General features: G+C 47.7%; 2 protein-coding genes across 7 annotated transcripts; both read right to left on the bottom strand.

Annotated features, from left to right (window-relative positions):
• Window positions 1–195: 195 nt before the first annotated feature.
• On the bottom strand, window positions 196–16719 carry LHX9 (LIM homeobox 9). Of its 4 annotated transcripts, none has more exons than XM_090048611.1 (6): window positions 16537–16649; window positions 13176–13474; window positions 12469–12671; window positions 11530–11885; window positions 6201–6403; window positions 196–1578 (listed from the first exon to the last, which is right to left on the bottom strand). In XM_090048611.1, the coding sequence occupies exons 2-6, from the start codon at window positions 13347–13349 to the stop codon at window positions 1522–1524; spliced, it is 993 nt and encodes a 330-aa protein (XP_089904737.1). In that variant the 5' UTR covers window positions 13350–13474; window positions 16537–16649; the 3' UTR covers window positions 196–1521. The 4 variants fall into 4 exon arrangements, with proteins under 4 accessions (XP_089904737.1, XP_089904736.1, XP_089904735.1 ...); XM_090048610.1 differs by lacking the exon at window positions 196–1578 and adding an exon at window positions 1588–4888 and having other exon boundaries at window positions 13176–13294; window positions 16537–16719; XM_090048609.1 differs by lacking the exon at window positions 196–1578 and adding an exon at window positions 1588–4888 and having other exon boundaries at window positions 16537–16718.
• Window positions 16720–21275: 4556 nt separating this feature from the next.
• C5H1orf53 (chromosome 5 C1orf53 homolog) lies at window positions 21276–25062 on the bottom strand. Of its 3 annotated transcripts, none has more exons than XM_090048612.1 (3): window positions 24687–25043; window positions 22851–22952; window positions 21276–21502 (listed from the first exon to the last, which is right to left on the bottom strand). In XM_090048612.1, exons 1-3 carry the CDS (start codon window positions 24852–24854, stop codon window positions 21431–21433), a joined length of 342 nt encoding a protein of 113 aa, XP_089904738.1. In that variant the 5' UTR covers window positions 24855–25043; the 3' UTR covers window positions 21276–21430. The 3 variants fall into 3 exon arrangements, with proteins under 3 accessions (XP_089904738.1, XP_089904740.1, XP_089904739.1); XM_090048613.1 differs by having other exon boundaries at window positions 21465–21502; window positions 24596–25042; XM_090048614.1 differs by lacking the exon at window positions 22851–22952 and having other exon boundaries at window positions 24596–25062.
• Between the last annotated feature and the right edge of the window lie 452 nt (window positions 25063–25514).

The raw sequence follows: 25514 nt of genomic DNA, 5'->3' as shown, positions 1-25514 counted from the left end.
CATAATTGCCGCTAGTAAATGATAACTTTTTTACTGTAGCTTGACCACTCTATTTACAGGTTTTGAAATTATTAAAGTAATCTGTGTCTGACTTCATGTTACACTGCTCATAACTATATGGTCTGGGTATCTTTGGCTTGCTTTTTAGCGCTCAGAAACTGAGAGAGTTTAAGAAAACATTCAAAATGCTGAGAATACACGTAAGTGAAATATTTAATGTCTGTCAGTATTCATAAAAGTTACATCGTTTACATAGGGTTCATCTGTATATAATAAAAATGTCATCTTAATGAAAAGATTTTCTGGCAAGACTTTTTATGTTAATTTGTTTAACATATGCTTTGGCTACACAGTTAAATAGGAATATAGCTTTTTTAAAAAAAAATCTTTCTGCAAATAGTCTTTTTTTTAACAATTACAAAACCTTGTCACTAAAAAGAATTGATTATTGTTACACTTGCTTGTTGGCTTGTAAAAATCATCTGTGATTTGGACTGGGCAAAGATCAGCTCTTCCTTAGGACAAAGTTTTCTTACTAGTTAAACAAATTTGCTCCTTGCATAGTGACTATGTAAACATCTCAGGGAACCACAAATTATATGCTGGTATTCTAAATATCATTGAGGGTTTTACATGCTGTACTGCATATGCTTATATGGAGGGAGATTTGGGTGTTATTTAATTTTTGAGGCTGATAGTATTTTTTTTAAACATGTCAACTGTATGCAGTGAATATAAACATGAAAAAATTAAAACTCCAAAATAAATGTTAGAGAGTGCAACAGTATTGCCACCTCCTTATGATTTATATTTATAACATTTTGGAATTGTACTGTACTGCTTCTTTTCAAAAAGGTAAGTCTAAATTAATTTAAACAGTTAGATATGTGTTTACATAAAGTTAACTATATTTGCATCAAATAAAATGTTTATTAATGAAAGCTATTATACAAGAAACATCAAAGAGAAATTCATCATACAGAAATGTACACTATAAGTGACAGATGGAAAAGTGCATGCAGATTTTTTTGTTTCATTTAAAAAAAAGTCAGAAACAATAATACTAAAATTACTGGGTTTTGATCCCTATGATCTTAAATGAATGAAAAGCTTTCTTAGAATTTACAAAAATCCATTTAACAGATATGACTAATACACATTAGCAAGCAAGTGGAATGAATGCATTCAGATTTTATTTTACAAGTACTTGTGCTTGACAAATGTGACTTTTTTTTAAAGAAAAATTGCCTTCAAATATGGGCCGGGTAGATTGTTGCCAGGTTGCTCTGGTTTTATACACAGTTTCTCTAAATTTGTTTTAATACCATACAATTTTGAAGCCTTCCGTTCTGTTAATCAGACATCATAAAATAACATATGTTTTGTTAACATTCAGGAAATGACATCAAGTCTTTTTTTTGGCTCAATAGATTTTTAAATGTATGATTATCATAACCTAATATTGTCTTTGTCTTCACTGCAGTGGATTTCCGATCAAACTTTTCCCCTTCTTTTAATACTTTAGGGAATTTTCAAACGTCGGGATGTTTGGCTGTAATGCCCCAAGATTTGTTCTCCCTGAAAGAAATCATAGTGACAATTTATTAAACTACAGAGCAACCTGGCTTTTAGGGGTCTGCAATTCTAATTTGTGTTTAATATACCTAGCATTAAATCTTGATTCATTTCATCATAATTATTTAGGTTATATTTTTCATGCAATTACTTTAGCTGCTAGTTTTCTGATTTTTAGAATCCTAAGACAGGGTTGCAATATCAAATCAGTGGGGCATTACTTTTCATGTTCAAAAGCAAAATAAAGGAAAAAAGAATTTTGAAAACTAAAACCTAAGTTGCACCAGCAATCGCATGTATATTTCATATGAAGAAAGCAAAAGCCCAAAAAGAAACTGGACTTTAAAGTATTTATAAGGCTGTGTTACCATGTTTAACACCAATGATTCACACATACTGTAAAAGCAAAGAGACACACTGGTACAGGTAGACTTTAAATTAAAAAAAATAATAATAACTGATGGGAAATAAAACTCTTTAGATTCAAAATGGTTTTATTCACACAAATTTAATAGGATATATCACAATTGTTTGGTCCATAAATATTTAGGGGAAATAGTTTCTATACAATGCATTTATCAATAAACAAAGAAACATGGACAATTTTGCTAGACCACTTACTGTACTATAAACACGAAGCTCAATATATAAGATTATTGAATTTATCAACTATATCTGAAAGAGTGCACAACTGCTTTCTATGACATGTTTGTCCCCTCTAACAGGATACACCATAAAAAGAGTTTCAGAAATAAGAGGTAAAACAGTACAAAACTAGTGAGGTGTCAAAAGGGCTTAAAACAGTTAATTTAACAAACAACACATATATCCTGATTTTTCACAAACTTACTCCCAAGTTATATCATAAGGCACATAGTAGAACTGAGTTTTAATTAGTCTACTTAATAAAGTAGATCTATAGTACCATATATTGTTCTGTCAAAGAACAAAATTTATAAGTATCAATATTTTTACCTGTAAAAGTGTATTAATAAAGATCTCAGCCTTACCAAGGTTGTTTGGTCTGGTTAGTGGTAAATGCCCATAAGGTAATAGAAATAGGAAAAGTCAAGATTTAATATCCAGAGAAGATGATAACCATACTTGCTAAATATATAATGGCAAACACACCTTTCCTCTATTACAGTGTTAACATCTCTTCCATCATCTTTTTTTAAAAAATAAGCTACTTTTCTGTGCTAATTTTCTAAAAACCCTGAGCAAAAATTACAATAATGCACTTTAATGTGGGCAGTGAACTGTCAATATGTAACCACACATTTATACAGCCAAAAAGGACACCTTTAAAATATATTAAATAGCCACTTCGACCACCAAAAAAGAGACTTCATGGGGTCTAGAAAGTGGGATATATGTGCAAAGTTATTCTTAACAATCCACTAAAAGCAAGACATAGATCTTGACTGTTATTTTTGTTTGTTTGTGTCTGAGACTCTCCACAATCTAATTGATGTTGAACTACAATAAAAGGATACAAATGAACATTCACCACTGCCCAGACCATTCAGACTTTTAGCTTAAATAAAATTAAGAAAAAGAAAAATTGCTATTGTAAACTAGGAAATGTATTCAGATCAGCATCCACCTGGCTTCTGAGTTTATCTGCTTCAAACTATCCACTGTCAATTCCCAATTTCATAAGAGTTTTCTCTACCCTTTTTCTTTTATACAAAAATTTAAAAAAAACCCTAAAATATATTAGAAATATTAAAGATTATTTGTCATATATTGAACAAAATGTCTGATGCAGTCTCATGAAACATATAAGTAAAATTCAAAATAGCAATGGAAATGTATTAAAACCAGTTTCCTTAAACATCTTAATAAATTATATTTTGCTTATTTCCATCTTCCCTGAAAAAAATACTAATAAAAAATGACCTAAGTATCATTATAGGCTTTTGGAAGTTAATCCTATGCTCATGGGAAGTCACTGGCCAACTCTCCCACTGGTTTTATCAGTGCAGAATCAAAGCCATAATATATATATAGAGAGAGACTTAATTGTCTTTATTTCTTTTAAGATCCAAATCAATTTGACAGAGACATAAAAATGAAAATGTATCTATGCAATAATGATTATATTGAAGCATTCAGGCTTAGGGCTTCATCCTGCCAATAGTCAGGTACCCTTACTCGTGTTAGCAGTCACACTGATGTCAATGAGGCTCCTCACATGAGTAAAGTTTTCTGGCAGATACTTCAATAATGCTCCTCACATAAGTAAGGCCACTCTAGAATCTGTCTGCAGGATCAGGGCATTGGGTATGAACAAATTCACAGGCCAATGGCCCAGTCTTCTTGCCCTTACTCACACATTATTGCCATTCGTCTAACCATTCAAATACTCCATCCACTTTCCATTGGTGCACTTTCCATTGGTGTCAGAAGACATTCTGTATAGGTGAAGGGCTTGCAGGATTGGGATTATTGACTTCAGTAGGAATGTTTGCTGCTCAAGCAGGGTCAAGCTCATAACTAATGTTTATACTATAAAAAGCATTGGGACTGAAAATGCTTCTTTATTCCAGTTACTAGCTTGATTTGTTCAGGTGTGATGAATAATACAAAATTTTAAAATGTCTTATAAAAATAAAATGGGAATTAGGACTCTGAAACACCATGAGTGCAGATACAATCACAGAGCAGCAACCTGTTGGTTTTAATTAAACTGAGCCTTAATGTAATTATCCAAGTGGGAAAATAATTTTCTGTCCTTTGTGATAAAGCTCTTTTTTTTTCAAGAATCTGGAAATAAGTAACATACAATTTTAAGAGGCACTTATTAGAATGATTCATAATCTTCCCTTCAATTTTCTGATGAGTTAAAAAAATCTGAATACAATTTATAGACAAAATATGTTCATTTATAATAGAGACATGTTACTGCAAACTCATTTGCCAAGTGGCTGCAGATGCTACACACCAAGCTGTTTATTTTCCCAAATATTTTGTGGGTTTGTTTAAAAAAAAGTCTTGAAAATAATAATAATAATAATAAAGAAGAAGAGTAAGAATAAAAAAAACTCAAATGTTAGAAAAGGTTCGTTAAGGTAGTTTGTGAGGGGCTTCCGGATTCGTGGCTGTCCAAGTTAGAGGTCACTGATGTCACTACAGTGATAGTGGGATTGGTCAGGTCTGTTAAAGTGGTCGCAGTGCCGGGTGGAGTGAGAGCGCCGCTGTCTGCTGAGGGCGGTGCCGGAAGTGACGTGCCATCAGCTTTATCGACACCCCCATTCTCCTGCCGCAAAAGGTTCCTTCTGAATTTGGCTCTTGCGTTTTGGAACCAAACCTGCAAACCAATCCCAATTGATTTCTTTACCGATGTTTGTTTTTGTGGTTTTTTGTTTTTGCTTTTATGTAATTTTTGATGTTTGTTTTTGTTTGGCAAATCATCTAAGTAAACTCTACAGCTTCATCTGGTACTAGTAGGTATCGTTTCTGTCACATAAAGGCACATGTACATTAGGCCCAGCACCATTGGTGCTGGTTAGGAGAACATTGCAGCATATAATAAGGAATTTAGAGCGGTCTTGCAAAATTCTACTCACTCTTCCAAGGAGAGCAAACGTTACAGTGGGTAAATGATACATCCTCAGGACTTTGATTACCTCAGTCATCATGGTAAAGAGGAGATGAGCAGAGTTTTGCAAAGGATGGTAAATTTTCATAATCATTTTTAAAGACTAAAGATGAAAAAGGGAGAATGACACTATCCCCTGTATTGCTGATTATTATGGGTCACCTATTCTTATGCTACCCCATAAACCTGTGGGTTCACTGAAAATATTTAAAATGATACACATCACGGACAAGCAATTGTTACTAATAGATTTTCCTTCTTGACCACTTTCCTCCCTTTGCATACTGCACACAGCAATACATGCATCACTTGGATCTTAGTGAGCCTGCACAGATATAAAGGGATTGCCAGTGTTTTTTTTGTTCGTTGGTTTGTTTTTTTAAAAAAGATGTCATTTGCTGGGTTGTCTAAGGCAGGGAAATAATGATATACGTTTCTATGGACAGCCTGACTGATGACTTGTCTGACAGACATGAAGAAAGTAGATAGTCTGGTCTGGAGAATCACATCAGCCAAATTTTGTCATATACCAGGGAACCCAAACTGTATCTAAAAAAGGGTCACATAAATGACTTACTGGAACCCCCAAGGCTATACCCAGTTTGTGCAAAATTAAGTGGATTATAGCAACCTTGGTCTTTAATATGGAGGTCACTGCATAGAGACTACAGACCCCAGGGCACACTGCTTTACTTCTGGAGCTTATAGACTCCAGAGAAAATTTCCCTCTACTGAGGATGAGGGTGATCACAAGCCATATATTCAAATTCTGTGGGCTACTTTTGGGTGGTGAGATATACATTGGGCACTCCTACCATGCAATATCTTATCCCTTAAGTTCACTGTGCACGCACTAGGGACACAGCTAACAAGAAGATATATATATATATACACACACACATATACATATACATATATGCATATATATATACACACATGTAGCATTATAAATAAGGGTAATACTATTGTACTGGCAGGGGTGAGGGGAAGTTTTGTCAATTTTGTCATGGTGGCTTCTTACCTGCAGAACTCTCTTGGTGAGGCCTGTTTTCTGAGCAAGCTGCTTGAGGTCCTTGGCATCCGGGTTGTGGTTGATAGCAAAGTAGGACTTCATGGTGCGAAGCTGGTGGTGTTTGAAGGAGGTGCGCATACGCTTGGTCTTCTGGGATGGGGGATAAGGCTGCTGGTCTCTGTCCAGGTGATCTGCCTCATTCTCATTACAACCTGATCAATAAACAAAATACAACATGGAGTTGGCGATCATGTGTCATCATGGAGTAAAGAAAAAAAAAGTCGGGCAACTTTCCAGAATCATACTCTGTTTTGGAGAAAAAAAGAGAGGAATTGATCTAATGTGGTATGTGAAAAGGCAGACAAGTAATCATTGGATGATCAAAAAAATAGCTCCAAAGGATGGTCTGCTCCCATTCTTAATATTGATTACATCCCCCCAGGCCCACACTCGCTAAGAGGCTAATGTATTGAGGGGAGGCCTACCAGTCTCCCTCCCTTGACATAAATTTTCAGGCAAATCTCTCTCCTTTGCTGATGAAGGTTGTACTACATGTTGCCAAGGCATCATGTAACATCTCATTCACATTTTGAAACTCCACTCAGTGAAACACTTCTAGCTGGAGAGCAAAGCGAAAGTCAGGATACTTTTTGAATCTTGGTGGCCCTCTCACCAGTTATCATTAAAAGAGACATGAGATTGGGAAGACTTGTTTTGACAGCTGATTCTACAAAGTAGAAACACCGAACTATTGTTCAGATAAAGTCCAAAATATTTGGATTCTTCCCAGGATTTTATGTAAAATGATGAAAAACACCTCCAGACAGCAGTTGCAGCCAAGCATCCTTGTTTTTGGGTTGATGCCTGCAACAGTCACCCCAGGTAACAATAGCCCTTGGCTGGTACCTTCTTTGGCCTTTTTACCACTGGATCACAATCCTTGAAACAGCTTCCTTGACTGATTATAGCAAAGGCTGTTAAAGTGATTTTGAAAGAGAAATATGTTGCAGATTACTGCCGCATGGCCATAAGCTGTACACCAGAATTTCCATTGTTCTGGGTTCCATGGCACCATTGCTCATGGTTAGGATAGAAGTGACACTGTTACCAAGAAAAGCAACAAAACTAACCATGTTTTACATTTTTGGCTTGAAAAATAATCTGGTTATTTTCAGGAAACTCAGTTACTTGGGGTCAAACCTGATTTCGATCATACAAAGAATAATAGGGATGTCTCGTTTAAGAAAAGATCTAAGAACGTATCATGTAAGCTAGCTCAGGATTTATTTTCATTTGACTTTTTTGACTGCTTCTTTGCAGTTGCTGGGTTTATTTACTCAGCCTATCTGACCCTGAATCTTCTAAAAAAGTGTGGAAAAGTACACAGTATGCTTCTTGAATTACATCAGTGCATGGACACTGATTTACGGTGCTAAGAACAGAGGTAAAAGTACTTGCAATTACCAAAAAAAAGAAAAAACTTACTTTCTGTCAGAGCTGTCTTCTTTACTAAACAAAAAGACTAGTCAATATGAACATATGCTAATTGGACAGTGCATTGACAGAGGCTTACCTAGACTACAAGAGATTCTAGCAATACATAAAGTTACAGCTAGACTTTCAAAGTACATTGACAATTTTGAAACCCCCAGGAAATAGAAGTTAGCTTGGAAGTAATTTGGGGCCGGGTTTCTGAGGCATTTACTACTGCTGATTAACACTGTACTTTCAGTGGGACTAATCTGAACAACAGATCCATGTAAATAAGGATGTCAGAATCTAACCCTAAGAAATTATTTTAGATAGGTGCAAGCTATACAAAACATTCAAATCATAAAGTAAGGAGGACAATTTGTCTTTAAGCTCTTCCATCATGCTTATCACTATGGTTTCACAGTGCCTATTCATTTATTATGGCTTGTCTTCAACGGAGCAAAAGTTAATAAAATAAAATCTCCTTTGGAAAATCCCAATCTCTGGAATTATTATACCAGCTTGTGCTCCAAGTGGCTGAAATGGTATTATATGGCCTCCTAAAATTCTTAAAGTTGTCTGGAAAACTAGAGGGTAGCTCAAAGCTAGGCAATATGATGCTGCAAATTTTTTACACCGTTTTTTTTTTAATGGCCAGTGCAGCATACTTCTTATTGCCAGGATTTCTCAAAGTGTATTCAGCATAGTTATTATATATACACATAATAAAATGTCTGCTTCTTAAGCAACATCTGTGTAAAACATTGTCCTAAGGAAAGAAAAATTATGTTGACTTTAAAAGTCACTCTCTCTTCTTGCTATACCCATTGGAGAATGGTTTAGAACAATAACTATTAAAATAATTGTTTCTAGCATATAGTAGCTACTATAGAAAAAGCTTTGCCTATTTTAAGTAAAATGTATGCATTGAGTTATACAATGCATGGCACTCATCAGTGTAGCATCTGAACAACTCGCAAACATCAACGGCCTGAAACTCATAACCCTGTGAAATACTGTTGTAATTTCATTTTAACAATATTGGAAACTGAGAAATAGAGATTAAGGGACTGGCTTAATGTCAGGTAAGGAACCTTTGACAGAGCCAGTTCTCTCATTCTTTCTCCAATTCCAGAGCACTAGATTGCTTTTGGTCTTTGTTAAGGAAAATTAAAACAAAAATCTAAGCTAGAGTAATAGAATATTGGTGGAAAATAAACTTTTTTTTCCCGCCACAGCATGCTTGCATATTGTTAGCCGAATCAGAATTGGCACATTTCTTTCTGTTTTAAGCCGTTTGAATTGTTGAATTATGTCTTATTAAATGCCACGGATCAATGTCGGACTAGGACAGCATCCGGCTACATCAAGGAGAGTTTAATACTGCTCTTTTGTGATCCTCTTAAATTGTTTATGGAGTCACTTTATATGATAATTGGATTTTTTCCCCCCCGCAGGTATTGAACCTAGGCTTTGAAATTTGGTTCGTTTTGGAACTAAATTACACACATTTCGGCATTACTCTTATTCCCTTCCTACCCTCTCTAAGGTGGGAGAGGGTCTCTCGGGAAATTACAGTGGAGGCACGGGACAGCCTGCTCAACCCAGAAGTAATGGCCATGCTCAGGAACCCCCAAATGACCTTAAACCATGCAAATCAAACGTTTAAAGCTAATTGCTAAGCGGGCTCCCGCTCAGCCTCGTTGTGTAAACGAGTCACCCCCCAAATGAGCAATCAGCCTCCCTCAAATGCCACTAGGGGTCACTGCCACCTCCTTTCAGTCGTTCCCAGAGGTTGGAGTTTGCAACGTAGGGCTAGGACTTGGACTAGGACTTGGAGGTGGACAAACTTGCGGGATCTCCTTCCAGCGGGATGTCATGATGTGACACCAAGCCAGGGAGATACAGTTTGCTGCCCGGCTGCCACATGCAATAGCGGATAATATGCAGCGAGGTCTTTTTCAAACAAATCCTCTGTGCCTGCCCCAAGATTTCCCCCCCGCCCTGGCTGTCCCGTTAGGCAACCTGTGCCCGGGCTTCCACTTAAGCCGTCAGTTCGTTGGGAAGGGAAAAAAAGAAACAAAACAACCAAAAAACCAAACAAACCCAGGACATATTATACCTAATATCGGAAAGGGCTGGCCCCTACCCAGGGGTTGTGGGGCTCCTCCTTGCTTTAGCAAGGAGTGTGCATTCAGCGGCACGTCGTTGTGCCCCCGCTTGGGGCTCGTTTGGACTCGCTGCATGGAAGAACCGGTGTCGAGCCCGTCTCAGACGGCGAGGGAGAGGGGGAAAAGGAGGAGCAGGGAGATGGCGAGGGGTGGAAAGGCTGGTTGCTACAGGGAGATCTGTTTTCTCCTCCTTTCAGGGAAGAATCCCCTCTATTTCAGCCCGTGACCAACAGTCTCGGGCTGGCACGAGGCAGGGGATCGCAATGCCCGGCGTTAGATCTGGCTGAGCTCTCCAGATCACGGTTTCGTTGGGGGGGTCCTAAAAAGTCACGTCGGGTCTCGCCCTAGCGCAACCGGGGGGCTCCCAGGGGACGGCCTGATCCCGGGGGCGGCGGGTCAGAAGGGGCTTTTGGTTGGGCTTTGGGGCGAGCGCCGGCTTTTACCCGCGGGGATGTCGCCCATCTCCTGCTGCACCCCGCGGCCCACCCCCGGCTCCCGGTGAAATCGCTGCGCCCGGCCCGGAGCCCCGCGGCAAAACTTCCCGCTCGGCCCTAAGGGGAGCGGCGCCCGGGCTCGCCTCCTCCCGAGCTGCCGGGCCTGACTGGGAACGGCTCGGGTGCCAGGGATGCCGATGTCAGCGTCAATTAGCAAAGACCAGTTAATGCCCCGATTGCCCGGGCTCTGAGGCCGCGCATCGGAGGAGCTGAAGCGGCCTCCGCGCTTGCACGCGGCAGCCCCGACCCTGCACGCCCCGCCCCGCCCCGGCTCGGGCCTGGGGGAGACGGCTGACTCGCGGGGCTCGGTGCTTTGTTACCACTGACTGCCCCGGGGAGGGCAGAGCCGGCCCGCCACGGCCTCCCGCTCCCCTGCGCGCCCACCCCGGCTCGTCCCGCCGGCTCCAGAAACCGGCTCGCTTTACACTGCAATGGGGCCATCGCTCCCGGGTCTTTCCACTCCTTTCGCGGACTAGCGGGACTGCTCTAGGCTAGTCTCTAGGCTTGGCTGCTAAGTCTGGCTGTGGCGGTGCAGGGAGATGCTGCCTGGGGAGTTACCTGGGGTTGAACTCGTCAGCACTGTGGGAAACGGTTTAAGTGCGTGTACACGTGTGTGCGTATCAGCACTGCGGAAAACGATATGTGTGTGCGTGTGTGTCCATGTGTGTGTCCACACCGTGGGAAATGATTGAAGTATGTGTGTGTGAGAGAGAAAGCGAACACTTGTGGGAAATGATGTAAGTGTGCGTGTGTGTGTCGGCAGTGTGGAAAACGATAGAAGTGTGTGTGTGTTCAAACGATTTGGGCTTGAGGAATTCATCACAATAATCGTGTGTGTGTGTGTGTGCATCAGCACTGTGGAAAACGATGTAAGAGTGTGTGTGTGTGTGTGTGTGTGGCGCCCGCGCACACCCGCATTAAGCCGAGCGGGGCAGGGAAGCCCCGCAGCGCACTGGGTCCCCGGGCTCCCTCTCTCCTTTTCGGAGAGGACCAGGGTTGCGGGGGGTTGGCTGTGGATCTAAGCCAGGCAGCAGCAGCTTCTCCCGCATCCCTCCAGACAAAGGAGGCTGTTTTCCGTGTGGGGCTTGGGCTTTTGGCCGTACCCCGGGACGCTGCCACGTGTGGGCTCCTGCTCGGTTTACTGCCCCGACCCCGCCAGAGCCGCCCGAGTGCGGGGAGTCCCCCGCGTGCTGTCCCCACCTGAGTTGTAATTGACGATGTCCACTCCTAGCGCGGGGCTTTTCCGTTTCCTGGGCCTCCCTTTCTGGACCGTGCCAGTGCCATTGAAGTAGGGCAGGGCCAACCCTCCGCTCTTGGCAGCCAGCTCGGTGTAGCTCAGCTGAGGGGGGTATTCTCCTTGCAAAAGGGACTCGAAGTGGGCCCTGCAGTAAACCAGGTTGTCCTTCATGCCAAAGTGATCGCCTGTGGTCAGAGTCTTGTTGCAGGTGGTGCAGGTGAAGCAGCTCAAGTGATAAACCGACTCCCTGGCTCTCATGACCATTTCGGAGGCTGAGATCCCAAGGTGGCAGCGGGCACATCTCTGCACGGAGAACCGTCTGAAGGGGAGAGAGGAGCGAGCATCAGCCGGACGGGCAGGGGAAAGCCCTGCCTGCCCCCCTCCCTCCGCATCCAGCCCAGCTGCCAGCCACAACAGCCCCGGCTCCTTCCGCCCTAGGCCTCTGGCCCAGCTCGGGATGAACCTCTCTCGGCTTGGGGGAGAAACGGCCTGGGGACAAGGAGCTTTCTGCCTGGGGCTGCCGCCCTGCCGACTCCCTTACGGGGGACGCGAAGACCCGGGGGAGCCCGATTATCCCTTTAAACGCTACCCCGAATTATTAAGAGCTCGTGGGGGGACACTCAGCTCGGGGGGGGGGGCAGAGGTCCAGACAAGTAAAGCAAGCAGGGGGTGCCTAGCGGGATGGACGCTCGAGATCTCCGGCAGGGAGGCAGATCCCACTTCGGGCCGGTTCCTTGCAGCCCCGGGCATGAGCCTTCCCTGCTGTGGGCCCCGGAGAGGAAGCAACCAGCTCCAGCCCCCGGGGATCCGCTCCGCCACCCCGCAGCGATCCAGCCTGCGAGGCTGTCTTTCTCCTGCCCGTGCCGGGACCCGCTCCAGCCCTGCGCCCCGGGGCCGCGTACCTGTAGTAGTCCTCCTTGCAGTAAATGCTGCCGTCCTTGGCAAAGCAGGTGAGTTCTGACTCCAGAGCCAGTTTACATTCACAGCACTTAAGACACCTGAGGTGCCATTGTTTGTCAACAGCCAGCAGGTAATAGCGGTCGGAGATCTTCCCTCCGCAGCCAGCACACAGCGCGGGCTTCTCGGGGCTCATGGGGGGCATGCTCTGCGGAAACAAGAAGCGGCCCGGCGGCGTGAGAGCGGGCCAGGCCTGGGAGAGCCCCCGCTTTCCTCCGGCCCCGAGCAAGTTAGGGATGGCGCTGGAAGTTTGCAGCACTGGAAGATACTTGTGGTGTTGTTTTGAAGGGGGTGGAGGAGATCTCGTGCATCCACCGTGGGGATGGGGCGGGATGCAGGAAAGGACGAGCTCGAGTCCACGCACGTGAACTTGCTCGCGCATAAAAGGGGAGATCCCAGCGCCGGGGCAAGGCGGGGGTGGCTTTCCCGGGCGCCCCGCGAGGGAGGCCGGGCCGGCCCGGCACAGCAGCCCCGGGCTGGGTGCCGCGTCGCTCGGGAGTTTGGAGCTGAAGTCAGCGGCTGTCCCGGCCGCAAAGGCGGGGTGTGGGGCTCGTGCGGAGCCCGCCGCGCCCGGCCCGGCCCGGCCTCCGGGTCGGAGCCGAGCTGTGCCTGGCACCCCCTTCCCCCTGCCCGCGTCCAGCTCCTCTCTTACCGCTTCCCGGCCGTTCATCTGCCCCGCTTTGGCCAGGCGGGACTCGGTTTTGGATCTCCTCTCCATCTCCTCCATGATCCCTTGGATATGGCCTCCGGAGATCCCGTGGAAAAGCATGGCTGGGGGGCGGAAAGGACAAGTGTTTTCTTCTGCTCTGCACCCCACTATTTCCATATACAGCCCCCCAAGATCATCCAAAAGGGTCTACAGCGAGGAGGCTTTTCTTCGCGCAAGCACCGGGAGAGGCTTCCTGGAGACGATGTGCAGAAAGCAAACGGAGGAGGAGGAGAGGGGGGGATCTATATATAGATAACAACGAAAATGAGTATGATTATTGATAATAATTTATATAGATATATATAGATATATATATATATTTTAAGCCACGCGAGAGAGGCTCTGCGAGTGCTGGAGGGAGCTGCGGATCCTGGCTGCTGGGGCAGCATAAAAAGATGGGGCCGGGCAAGGCAGGAGTTTGGAAAACAAAGCAAGCAGAATTTAAAAAAAAAAAAAAAAAAAGGAAAAAAAAAAAAGAAGTGCTTTTTGCAGCAGTCCCCGGTTGCTTGAAAGTTCCCAGTGCCTGTAGGTTGGAGGGGGGACTGCTGTTTGCCGCAGCTCCGGCCAATTTGTTAAGAGACTAAAGCCAGCCCATTTTTGATAATTTAGTAGGAGGAGTCCTCTCCCTCGAGCCGCCGCTGATTTTTATTCAGACAACAAAGACCTGTCATAGTACTGCCCCCCCGCCCCGTGCTGGGCGAGCGGTGACAAACATCCCGGCTGTGGAGGTGGGTGGGGTGGGGTGCGGGGCTCCCCCTTGGTAGGGAAGATGCACAGCGGGAGCTCCGATCCCCCCTCCCCCGCCCCCAGAGGGACAGGCGCGGGACACTCGGGGTGGCTGTCTGGGGAAGGGGACCCCTGGGTGCTGGGGGCTGAGGCTGCGGGGCGGCCTTTCTGCATCCAGCGGGGCGGGCAGAGGCCCTGGTGGGACTGGCAGGGAGGCTGGATCCGGGCTGGGGACCACGGGGCACGCCCCGCCGCCAGCCTCGGGACCTCCCGTACCCAGCTCCCTCCTTGCTGACCCGTCGGGCCCAGCCCCTGGGATCCCCAGCGCCCCGGGCACGGCTCGGCTCGGCTCCGCTCAGTGCCCCCGGCGCTGCTATTCGCTGCTGCGCTCAGTGCCCAGAGCATCCAACGCGATTTCACACAAAGATGAAGTCAATCAAGTGAAATAAGCCGGGGTTTCTATCCCCCTCCTCCCCCCACAGAGCTGGCACACTACAGCCCGGCCGGCGGGGCTGCTATTTACTGTAAGTAATGTCATTAGCACTCCTGGATGGAGATCAACTGGGGTGGGGGGGGGCGGAGGGAAGCCGCTGACCAGAGGGAAAAGGGACCCCCCTGGCGAGGGGCAGGGCTGCTCCCGAACCGCCCCAGGGGGCACCCCCCAGTCCCAGGTGAACCAGTCAGTCCCAGCCCGCTCCTGCGGGGGGTCCCGCACATGCCCAGGCCCAAGCCCCGCGGGGAGGGCAGCCCCGCGCTTGGCCCGTGGGCCGGACGCACGTGTGTCTGCGCCCCGCCTCGCGGCGCGTTAGTTGCAGGCCGGGGGTTGCGGTGCTCCTCCTGGCCAGGCGGCAACAAGCCCCGGTTCCAGGGTGTCCGGAGCTGCTTGGCTGGGGCGGGGCAGGAGGAGGGGGCATTTACAGTGGGGGAGACCCTGGCACCCGAGCGGCCGGGATCCCTTTGCTTTGGGATCCCCCTGCTCCTGTCCCTCGGCCGGACACTGCGCGGGGATCACGCGCGGGCTCCGGCCCCTTCCCCCGCCGCCTCGGCGGCTCGCGAGTGGCCAGGCCCGATCCCCCGCCGGCGGCCGCGGGCTGCAAGCGGAAGCCCATTGCAGCCTGAACGCCTCGGATTTAGGGCAAGAGTTGCATGCAGATTAGTAATTGACGGATCATAATTAGGAGAAGAGGGAGGGCACTCGGGGAGCTTGGGGGGGGGAGGGTGGCTCAAAGCACTAAGTCTGCCTCAAGTCACACTTGGCTTCCTCCAGGCTCGTGGCACAGGGACAATGCGGGGGCGGGCACTGGCACCGGCATGGCCAGCCTACCCCGCACAGCCTGCAGGTACCGGGACTTCCCAAATAACTTCCAGCTTAATTATTAGCAGAATATTACTCCCCCACCACCACCACCCCGCAGCCAAAAGCGCAGGAGCGGCACCAGCACTGGGATCCAGCTGCCTGCAAGCCGGGTGGGTTAGAGGGAGGTCTCATTTCAATCACAAGCCTAGTTTTTGAGCTCGTGCTGGAATAAAACGTCTTTAGTGATCCATTCCCCCCCTCCCCCTCCGCCCAAAAATCCACGGCTGATACCAGCCCCGTAGGCACAAAGGAGGGAAAGCTGAATTGCATCACGTCTCTCTGCGGCCGCATCCCATGTAGCGGATGTTGTTTCCACCATGTAAATGAATGGCATCGTTAAGGGGCCGATGCTGTCGTTTCAATGTCCAAGCTGGGGTCAGAAACAACATCGGCCTTTCTCCCGGGCGGAGTCAGCTGGGATCCTTACTGCTGGCAACTTCGGGAGCATCGCACGAGAGACACGGCGGATGTATCGCAACACCCCAGCCACACAAATCAGTCCCTCTCTGCCCCCGGCTGGCTGCTAGGCAGAGACCCGCCAGGGCAAGCGAGCCTGAATCCGGAGTTGAAAACCTACGTCTGCTCCCACCTGGAAACGTGGACCTTGGGCTGCGTGTAGGTTTGCGGAAGGAGAGGGGATTTGAATTGCAAACAGTGCGGCATTTCGCACGGCGATGCCCAACACACGCTGCCACAGCCCAGCGCCGAGTAACCGCAAGCATATATAATCACGCAGCCAGGAGAGAGAAAGGCAGATTATTGTCTGGCACTAAACTGAGTTTAGAGTGGAGCTGCTCAGCATTGTTGGCTGGTTATTTGTCTTATATTAACCCGAATATTAACCTTGTATTTGCACTTTGCTCCTAATTAAAGCGAGGACGCATTCAAGTTTCACATGGAAGCGGTCACATTTTTTTCCTGAATTTGTCAGGGATTCTCCCCAGCCCGGATTCACAAGCAGGTGAAGGGCGTCGGGGTCCTTAGGAAAAAATAAAATTAAATAAATAAATAACCCAGCCTCTCTTTATTAAAGAGAATGGCTCAATCAGGCTGCTATTTCTAGAGAGGAACCCGCTCACATGCACCAAATGCTGTCTGCCAATACACCTGGGGAAACCACCATTCTGTGTTTAAAAAAAAAAAGGAGAAGAAGCTGCAGCAAATGACATCCGTGAGGTCTAAATAGCTGGATTCTTAGCAAAGACTCATGCATGATCTTACCTTGAGACCTTAGCAGCTTCTCCCCAAATTGTGCCTCCTTAATGAGCGAGGGATGGAGAAGAGACGCAGCGATCTAGCCAGTAGATGGAGGTTGTTCCTTGTTCCTAGCAGAGGATCCCTATGTTAATTAAAATAAACAAGCTGCTTGGTGGAAAGATTTCCCCCCTTCCCTCTCTCCCACTACACAGCCTCTAATATAGAATTGACGTGAATTTTTAACCTCTGACCTCCTCCTAACACAGGCTCCTACCTGCCTTTTATTTTCTTTACGCTTCAAAATATTAAAAAAAAACAAACCCAAAACAAATAAATAAAAAAGAAAGGAGGAAAGGGAGGGAAAAAAACAAACCCAGAAACCCCACCTCCCGGCCTTAGCTGGTTTGTTGGGTTTTCCTGATTAGCTGTCTCAGCTCTCAGTAATCAGGTGAGGTGTTAATGGGGAGCTGGTTGTAAATAAAACTAATAAAGCAAAGCACATATTAGGAAATTAACCAAAAAAAAAAGCGAGGGCTGGAGGGTTGCTAAAATATTGTGTTGAGCTGCGTGTCCCCCCATCGAGTCATTTTTTCGATCCGTGCACATTCACATCTGAGCAGCAATTCCTCTGTGTTGTTGCCATCACTGCACATCCTCCCCCCCCCCCCAAATCGTACTGAACCAGCTACGGAATGGATCGACCCTTCCCACTTTCACATAAAGCCTCTCTCCAATGGAGTCTCTAAACAGCAAACTTCAGCCTGATCTGATGTGATATGATATACGGATGTGTGGAGCAACCTCGCTTTGCCAACCCCGATGAAACTGTGAGTTGTCATACAATACTGCGCAGTCAAACCTGGGGTAATTGCAAAAGTGAATCCAATTTAACCCATTAAAATAAAATCAGATGCCAAGAGGGATTGGAATCATTGCTGCCGAGGTGACAGCACTGAGGGCAATTGATCCACTGACTCAAAACAATACGGAAAATGTGGCTTTGCGAGTCATTTTTATACTTGGAGGCATCCTCCTTGCAGGGGCAGGCACGGATCCAGCACACAGGAAGGGATCTGGGGCTTTCAATCAGGCTCTTAAGGAAGAACTGCACCAGCGTCTTTCTCACCAATTTTCCCCGAAGGGTCTTGGGGAGTGGGGGCTGCATCACGGATCGCAATACCGCCGGTTTCTGGAGCAGAAATGCTGGATGGCTTCTCTCGGGTGTGTGCTTCTTTCTCCTCTGACACTTCCACTTCTTCTCTTCTTAGCGACCGGGCCAGTGACTATAAGTGGCCGGTTTAATTATGTATTCAAAAGGGGCAAGGGATGCTAATCGTCTCGCTTACATTTTGTTAGATTAAAAAAAAAATAGTTAAAGAGTCAAGATTTCTATGGTACAATTATTCTGTGGCACAATAACTGACGCCAAATCTTTTAAGGGCATGCAAACAAAAAGAAAAAAAAATCGCTCGACCCCTGTAGGGAAGGTGTCGTGCAAAAATGGACTAGATTTGATGAGGCAGCTCTGGGCAGATCAGAAAGTAAGTTCCCTACTTTGCCTAGACTTGGGCAACCGCGGGAATTGTCAATAAACAGCTGCTAGTGTGGGATGAGTTCATGCTTCAGACCCAACAATAAGATCGTGTCACTGCTGCGCTCTTCTCCACGCCACGATTTTCATCCTGGGCTTTAAAAATGAGTTAGTAGCGCGATTGCAGGGCGAGCTCCGCTCAGGGCACGCTTAATGCAGATCGCTCCGGTCCCTACAAAGACCAAGCAATAAAACGCTCTGCGAAAATCAGAGATTCAGGGGATGCCATTCAGGAAAAGGCATTCATTTCAGCTCCCAGCCTATTTTAACAGGGATCCGCAGAATACACTAGGATCTCTCAGCCAGCAGGTCACCTGAAGAAAATATTTAAGCAGGTGCCAAGGAAGGGAAGTCATATAAACGCATTGATGCGATAAAGCGCGGTGTTGGTTTTTGTTGGGGTTTTTTTTTTTTGGTTGGGTTTTTTTGTTCTTGTTTTGATTTCTTTTTTTGCAAGACGGGGATTTTGAGTGTAGACAGGGCGCAATAACTGCGCAAAGTTTGCCTTACTGATACCAATGCGCCGCAAGGCTGCTTGACTCCCAACCCAGACCAGACGATGACTTTATTTTGTAAGGTTTTCATCAAATCCACTTTCAACCGGGAAGTTCAAAGTCGATCCGGCCAATGGCAAGAGTAATCCCTACTAATGACGAATTTTAATTCTGGCATCTGCAAAGCTGAGCTGCAAACAGACAATGTGCGCAAATTATTCAGGTGGCCTGCGCTATTTTGCATCTCTTCGGGACATCAGCCGTCACCTGGGTCGCTGTTATTACGTCTGATCGTTATTAATATAACTTACTGCCAAGGGCCCCTTTTTGTCCTGTGCCCATACCAGCACCAATTTCCTTTGGGAGAAGCACACAAACAGAAAGGAGGCGAAGAGACATCCACTTCCAAAGTTAGCTCCTGAATTTTAGGCTGTCGGGCGGATCACCCCCCATAAACCAAAACCACCTACAAGAGCCCGAGATCCCTTTCCCCGCAATCCACTCATTTCGTTTCTAATCTATGTAAAAATATGTAAAATATTTTTTTCCCAATTACCGACGCCCTAATGGGGGCAGGAGGCAGAGACTATGCCAGGCTTATAATAAGCCACCTGCTGCGTCGTGCCTAAATAATGTCATGCTTTATCTCATTGTTGTTATTGCTGCGGAGACGACATAACTAGACCTTACACTGGAAATCCTCCAGTTTATCAGATCGCCGAGGAGAGAGGAGCCCGCGATGCTGACAGAGAGGAGAACCAGTTGCTAGAGGGCCAGTTCATTACAGTAACAAGCATTTGATTCCCTGAGACACGAAGCTGCTGAGACTGGACGCTCGCCTACCTGGGAGAGCAGCAGAGCCTGGTCTGGAGGTCTGGGCTGTGCGTTTGCGCCTGTATTTCCCTGCCAGAACAAATCCCTCTTCGTACATGCGTGCATTAGGCTACAGAAGCACCTCTCCTGACCCCACATGGCAATTCACTGTTTGTTAGCAGAGCTAGTCCAAGGAGTTTCAGTGATTTGGACAGATTCTGTGCAATGTGGCTTCAGTCTGTGTACTCGCCAGACGCGATGTTCATTTAGATCTAATGACTAAAGCGACGGAAGAGGAATTTAGCTCTAAACTCGGCTACTCTCCCATCTGAATGATATTAATGCACAAACGAAATCCATTTGGGTGTTTAATGTTGCCAGAAGGCTGCGCTGACGTTCAAATGATCTAAACCTTAGCATCTGGGAGACTGCAAAAACATCTTTCTGGGATGGCTTGTGAGCCATTTCGTTCAACCAAAGCAGAAGATGGATAAAAACGGGAACACCAAGCAACTGTTGATAATAGCTTCCAGCCTCAATGGGACCGGCTGCTTCTTTTGACAATACATGCATGAAAAAAATGCCCTCCTACTTCTTGCAGCCACTGAGGGCATCCCACTCCCATCCTACCCTTCCCCCGGATGGAAGGTCCTTCTTTGGAGTCTGGTGTAGCATCCTGATGGCTGGGTGGCCAATCGGTGCCTTCAGTTGGCACAACACGTTTCTGGGGAGATAGGTGGGAAGGAGGGATCTGCGCTCAAAAAGATTCACCAATGTAGGGTTGCTTGGTCTTTTGCCTGGTACTCAGCCATCCATGGATACCTTAGCCAGGCTGGGGGACATCTCATCGTAATGACACAGGGAGAGGGAAATACTCGAGTCAAGATTTCAAGAACTTTCCCGGGGAATAAAGCAGGCCTCCCCCCTCCCCAATTAATGCAGCAGAGATAAAGCAGTTCTCGGTTAGGTGTCTTCTATCCGACAACAGACTTAAGCATCTCCTGGGTGCTCATGAATATTTGTAGCACACTTTACATTTCATTTTATGTTTGCAAACATCATTCTCTCGCCTTTTCAAAGGCGTTTACCAACTTGGACACGAAACAGACTCGTGTTCAATCACATACAAAGAACCTAAATTATTCAGAAACTCGAGCAAATCTGTGGAGTGCTTCTCCCCACCAAGTCCTCCTAAGACGTCCCCCACCCACCTTTCAATTCCGGGGACTTAGTTTAGTTGGGAGGCTGTCAGGAAACCTCCTTTGATTGTACCTCAAGGTGATGGCATGGTGGGAGAGTGGGGGGAAGCTCATGCCTGTTTCGGTGCCTGCTTTGCCATTCTCAGAGCAGCTCCTGGAATGACATCTGGACCTGATCTCATTTGGGCTGACCGCTTAGTGCAGACTCCCACTTCCAGCAAGACCTCGCTGTCCCCCAGCATAGGTTGGCCAGGCCAATGTTAAAGATCGGATCGGACCCGTTTTGGTATTTGGGGGGCATTCTTTTACGTTGCACGATGCAATGCCAGTAACGCTTGTTTGTGCCCAGAATGTACAGACGTTCGTAAAGAAATAAGCAGGGAGGCGCTCCAGTTTACCATCCTCAACATCTCTTGAAAGGACTGGCGGGGGTGTCCAGGACCAAGGCTCAGGGCAGCAAAGTCAAAAAAACCAACCCCCCCAAACAAGCAAAAAACCCAAAAAACAAAACAAAACAAAACCCCCCGAATACACCGGATCCTTGATTGCTCAATTAAAGCGAAATTTCCTCCTGCTCCTAGTTTGCAACCTGGGAGCCACGGGGCCAAAATAAAAAAAAGGGAAAGGACAGTCGATAACGATAATGTAGCATATGAAACACGCGCACATGGGGTTTAATTAGCTTTTTATTACAATTAAAATGCATTCCCCACAAGGCAGCGTCAGGGAAAGGGTCACCGCTGTTTGAGCAGTCCAAGCCACAAGGAGCTGACTCCGGCTCTGGTTCCTGTGGGCTCTGGAGAAGGCAAGGGCATGAATGGTCAAACGTAGAAAAAGGAATTGAACCGCTTCTTTTTGGAGGGGTCTTTTACGTTAGCTTGATCGTATGGACACTGCAGAAGAAATAAAACAAGGCGTTATTGTACTGTACAGCCATCCCGATAAAAAAAAAGCCCGATTCTGCTTACGGTTAAGAATCATTAATGATAGTGTATTAATTTGATCTTAGTGTGCCCTTCAGACTAAAAAGGAAAATAATAGCAACCCCAAGCAAATGGTCCTAATTAGCGTCCAAGAAACCACTTCCTAAACGTGTCTTTCCAACTCCAGCAATCTGACTGTCTAAAGCAATCTTTTATTTTTAGACTTCTTTCTTATTGCAAAATGTTCTGCATAACGGAGTTCCCGAAACAGCTCTTCTAAAAGGGACAACCCCGGAGTGCAAAGGAGCAGGCGGGACAGTAAGATGTTATATATTTGCACTATTGCCCGGAATAACTGTGAGCATGTCCTGATCCTGGGTTTCAAAGCCCTTATTTATGCAGGATCTCTTTCCAGAGGAACTGGAGGAGAGCCCTTCTTGGAAGAGCGAGTCCTTGGCATGGCTTCTTCGTCAAGTTCACTTCTAAGAAAGATCTACAGTGAACACATCTCTTCAACCGAGAAGGCAAAGCAGGACTAGATCCGAACCTGCTTACTCTAGGTTCTCCACAGCCCTCCCTAACCTACTTGTCCAGATGTACTGCAGGGAGACAGGCGTTACGTTTCCGGGCGCTTCGGGCACTTCGCCCCAGTAGGAAGGTGATCACTCAGTTTATTATTCTGGGTCTGATGCTGTCACTGTTGAAACCAATGGGACTTTAGCCATTTATTTCACTGGAAGAAGGGTGTCCCCCTTGCCTCTCCTCTAACCCTACCCCGCGAAGGGTGTAACTTCAGTTTCGAAAATGTATTCGGAAATGCTCATTCGTGTAAAAAATCACACCGTGCTCCACACCTTCAGCTGCTTCTCAGTCCGGCTGGAAAACCGATCCTTTAACAGAATTCTAGAGCTGAACTGCTTTTGTGGCAAGATGATTTATTTACGTTGACTAGTTGCTTTAAAAGGAGAAAGCTGGCTGGAAAGAGACTCTGACATGCTGGTTCTTCTCATAGGCATCTTGGACTTGCCCAAGAGATCATAACTCATATAAATCGGCAACCCACTGACTCACTGCTGTGCAAGTCTCCTTCCAGCGTTTCCAGGACAATGTCAACGTCGAATGTCGCAACCTCCTATTTTAAGTTTCAATCATCAGTGACCCTCCCTGGGCCGCTGTTCTTGGCTGGTCTAAACTTCACGGTGAAGCATGCAAGAGTTGTTAGCCTCCCCTCACACCAGATAGCAAAAGGATTGAACAGGCACAAAACAGAGAGTGCAGGGCACGATCTAAGGCTGCGGGGCGAGGAGTGCATACTCACATGTCTGCAGGCAGAGCCGCAGCATTTACCTCTCTGCAAGTGAGCAACTTGAGTGAACACTAAATAGCCAGTGAGTGGGTCCACGTAGGTGTGCCGGCCAGCCTTAAAACAGAAACAAACAGCCTCAGCGCTGTGCATTCCCAATCTGCCTGTGGTTTCACGCGGGCCGCGGATTTGATCATGATCGCCTTAAAATCCAACTGCTTAAAACCGAAATCAGCTCTATTGGTGATTCCTGATTAAATGCATTCATACTGCCATTATGTTCTGACCCTCGCTGCCCTCACACCCAGCTCTGACACCAGCCCGAGCAAGAGAACGGGAGAAGTAAGGGCTGCTCATCAAGCTCAGAGAGAACTCGCCTATTACCGACAATATTCCAAGCTTGTCTAAGAAAAGGGACTTTCACCTCCAGGTTGTAGTTGCCTTAGTAGTTCACGCATAGTGAAGTGCAAATGTGTGCTTCCAAAAAAAGGGGAAAAATGCAAATCGAAGCGTCAGCTGCTGGGGTGGGGGGGGACCTCAACACTTTTCACTCTGGACGTTTTTCACTTTTGCACTTTTCACATTTTTCCCTTTCCCAGATATTCTTGATTTATATATAGACATAAATCTATATCTCGAGATAGAAATCTCTGTATAAACTATCTACAATCTCTCTCCCTCTCACTTTATACATATACAAAGGGAATATATATTCCCAAATGTTCTTGATTCATATATGTGTGTCTACATTAATAGCTATAATGAGATCTTGATTCATCTCTCTCTCTCTATATATATATACATAATGTTCTTGATTCATACGAATCAAGAATATTTGGGACTATATATTCCCTTTATATAAGTTCCTTTAGAATGTTCTTGATCTATTATCTATCTAGATATATCTATCTATACATATATACATACATATAGATAGATATCTCAAGAACATAGATCATTTGGGAATATATATTACACACACACATATTTTCTTATAGAATATATATATATATATAAACCCGTTTCAGTCCAGCAGCGGGTACAAAACAGCTTCTGCTGCTTGAAGTGCTGCGTGGTGATCAAAGCAACTTTCATCACGCCAGACTTGAAGCTACAAGGAAGTATGGAGCGATTTGCAAACACGGCGCGACTTGTTCAAGTCCTTTCCCTTAGAGGGAAGGCAAGCACGGGGCTGGCACCCGCCCGCGGGGCTGGACCGGCTGGGGCCAAGAGCCCCTTTTCGGCCAGCGCGTCTCTTCCGCAGTGCCGGAGCCGGTCCCCTGCCCCGCGCTCCTTACACCCCCGCGGCCGGCGGTGACAGGCGGAGACCCCGGGGCAGGGCTGCCAAGCCGCCTGTCCTCTTCCGGCCGGCCTGTCAGCTGCTGGACAGACACTCCGGAGGTTTCCGAGCAGGAGGCAGTGACCGCGGGCCCTTAGCGCAGTCCCAGGCGAATCCGCCCCTCTGCCAGTACAAGAGACACTTCGCAAGAAATCCCCCGCCATGGTGCAACCCCTGGGGCAGCGGGGCGACAAGTACCCCGGGCCCCACATCCCAGGACAGCGGAGAGCGCCCCCGCCCGGCGCCGCGATGGCCCAGCCGGGGCGCGCGGCGCTGCGCATGGGGGGCGGGAGAGCTGTGCGGGCCGGGCCGGCCGAGGGCTCCCCCGGGGCCGCCAGCAGCGCCGGGGGCGGGTGACTGGCGGGCGGGGCGGGGTGCTGCTGCTCCCTCCCTCTCTCCCCGAGCCGGGCCGGGCCCTCACCTGTTGCGGTGGCGGGCAGGCGGGCTGTCACCGTGCGGCCCCGGAGCCGGAAGGCGGTGGCTGCACCCGGGGAGGCGGGGACGGGACTCACCGCACAGGCCTCGCGGTGCAGCGCCGCTATCCGCCGCTCCAGCGCCGTGAGGCCCGGGCCGGGCTCGTCCTCGGCCTCGCGGCCGCCGCCGCTTCGGGCCCAGCGCAGCGGCGCCGGGCGCCAGGCGAGGGGCAGCGGGGCCCTCCGCCAGCAGGCGGCCGCTGCCATGGGCCCGGGGCCGGCGGCAGCTGAGGGGCGTCTCCGGCGCTCCTCGCCGCGGCGCCACCCACTGCGGCTGGCCCGGCTCGGCCCCGGGGCAGGGCTGCCAAGCCGCCAGGCTCTCTGCCGGGCCCGAGACGGAGCGGGGAAACCCAGCCACGGGCCCTGCGCCCTCCTCGTCTCTCCTCAGGCAGTGGGAGTCACAGGCGGGATGCTTCAACAGGCCCCTCACCCGTGTGGCATCATCACCCGCTCCTGCCTAGGGAAACCATTTCACTGCAGCAAGGGCCCCAGCAGCTCTTGGCTGTCTTGGGGATAAGGGCCTTCAAAGGAAAACAAGACTAAATGCATCTAGTTTTTCTCCTATGCTGGGTGTTTTTAATCAGAAAATGCCTGGCTGTCCAGGGAGGGCTGTGTCCTGGTGAAGGGGCAGGAAGGCAAAGTAATCCACTGCCCAAGATCTGCAGCGGTTCCCAAACTTTGACAGATCACGCACTACCTGTCAGTGGTGACGTGGAGGGGGAGCACATGCCCCCCTGAGAGCGCTGGTGCCCCCCGGTCAGCCAGCGTTCCTGGGCGAGGGGGGCAGGCAAGTGCTAGTGCCCCCCCACCCAGAGTGCCAGTGCCCCCCTCCGAGAGCGCCAGCCAGGGAGTGCGCCAGGAGACACT

The sequence above is a fragment of the Crocodylus siamensis genome, chromosome 5 (genome assembly GCF_052110815.1).
Source record: "Crocodylus siamensis isolate JL-2025a chromosome 5, ASM5211081v1, whole genome shotgun sequence".
NCBI classification, from domain to species: Eukaryota; Metazoa; Chordata; order Crocodylia; family Crocodylidae; genus Crocodylus; species Crocodylus siamensis.
Note: the sequence above shows the minus strand (reverse complement) of the source record. Positions and strands in the feature narration are given on the sequence as shown.

What these genes read in the sequence shown, in the direction of transcription:
- C5H1orf53 (XM_090048612.1), bottom strand. Translation starts at nt 24,854, where the DNA reads ATGGCAGCGGCCGCCTGCTGGCGGAGGGCCCCGCTGCCCCTCGCCTGG. An exon ending in TGCACCGCGAGGCCTGTGCG is followed by an intron (nt 22,953 to 24,686) that starts GTGAGTCCCGTC and finishes TTCTGTTTTAAG; the next exon opens with GCTGGCCGGCACACCTACGT. An exon ending in GCGGCTCTGCCTGCAGACAT is followed by an intron (nt 21,503 to 22,850) that starts GTGAGTATGCAC and finishes TTTCTTCTGCAG; the next exon opens with TGTCCATACGATCAAGCTAA.
- LHX9 (XM_090048609.1), bottom strand. Translation starts at nt 13,349, where the DNA reads ATGGAAATAGTGGGGTGCAGAGCAGAAGAAAACACTTGTCCTTTCCGC. An exon ending in TGCAAGGAGGACTACTACAG is followed by an intron (nt 11,886 to 12,468) that starts GTACGCGGCCCC and finishes TCTCCCCTTCAG; the next exon opens with ACGGTTCTCCGTGCAGAGAT. An exon ending in TCACCAAGAGAGTTCTGCAG is followed by an intron (nt 4,889 to 6,200) that starts GTAAGAAGCCAC and finishes ATTGGTTTGCAG; the next exon opens with GTTTGGTTCCAAAACGCAAG.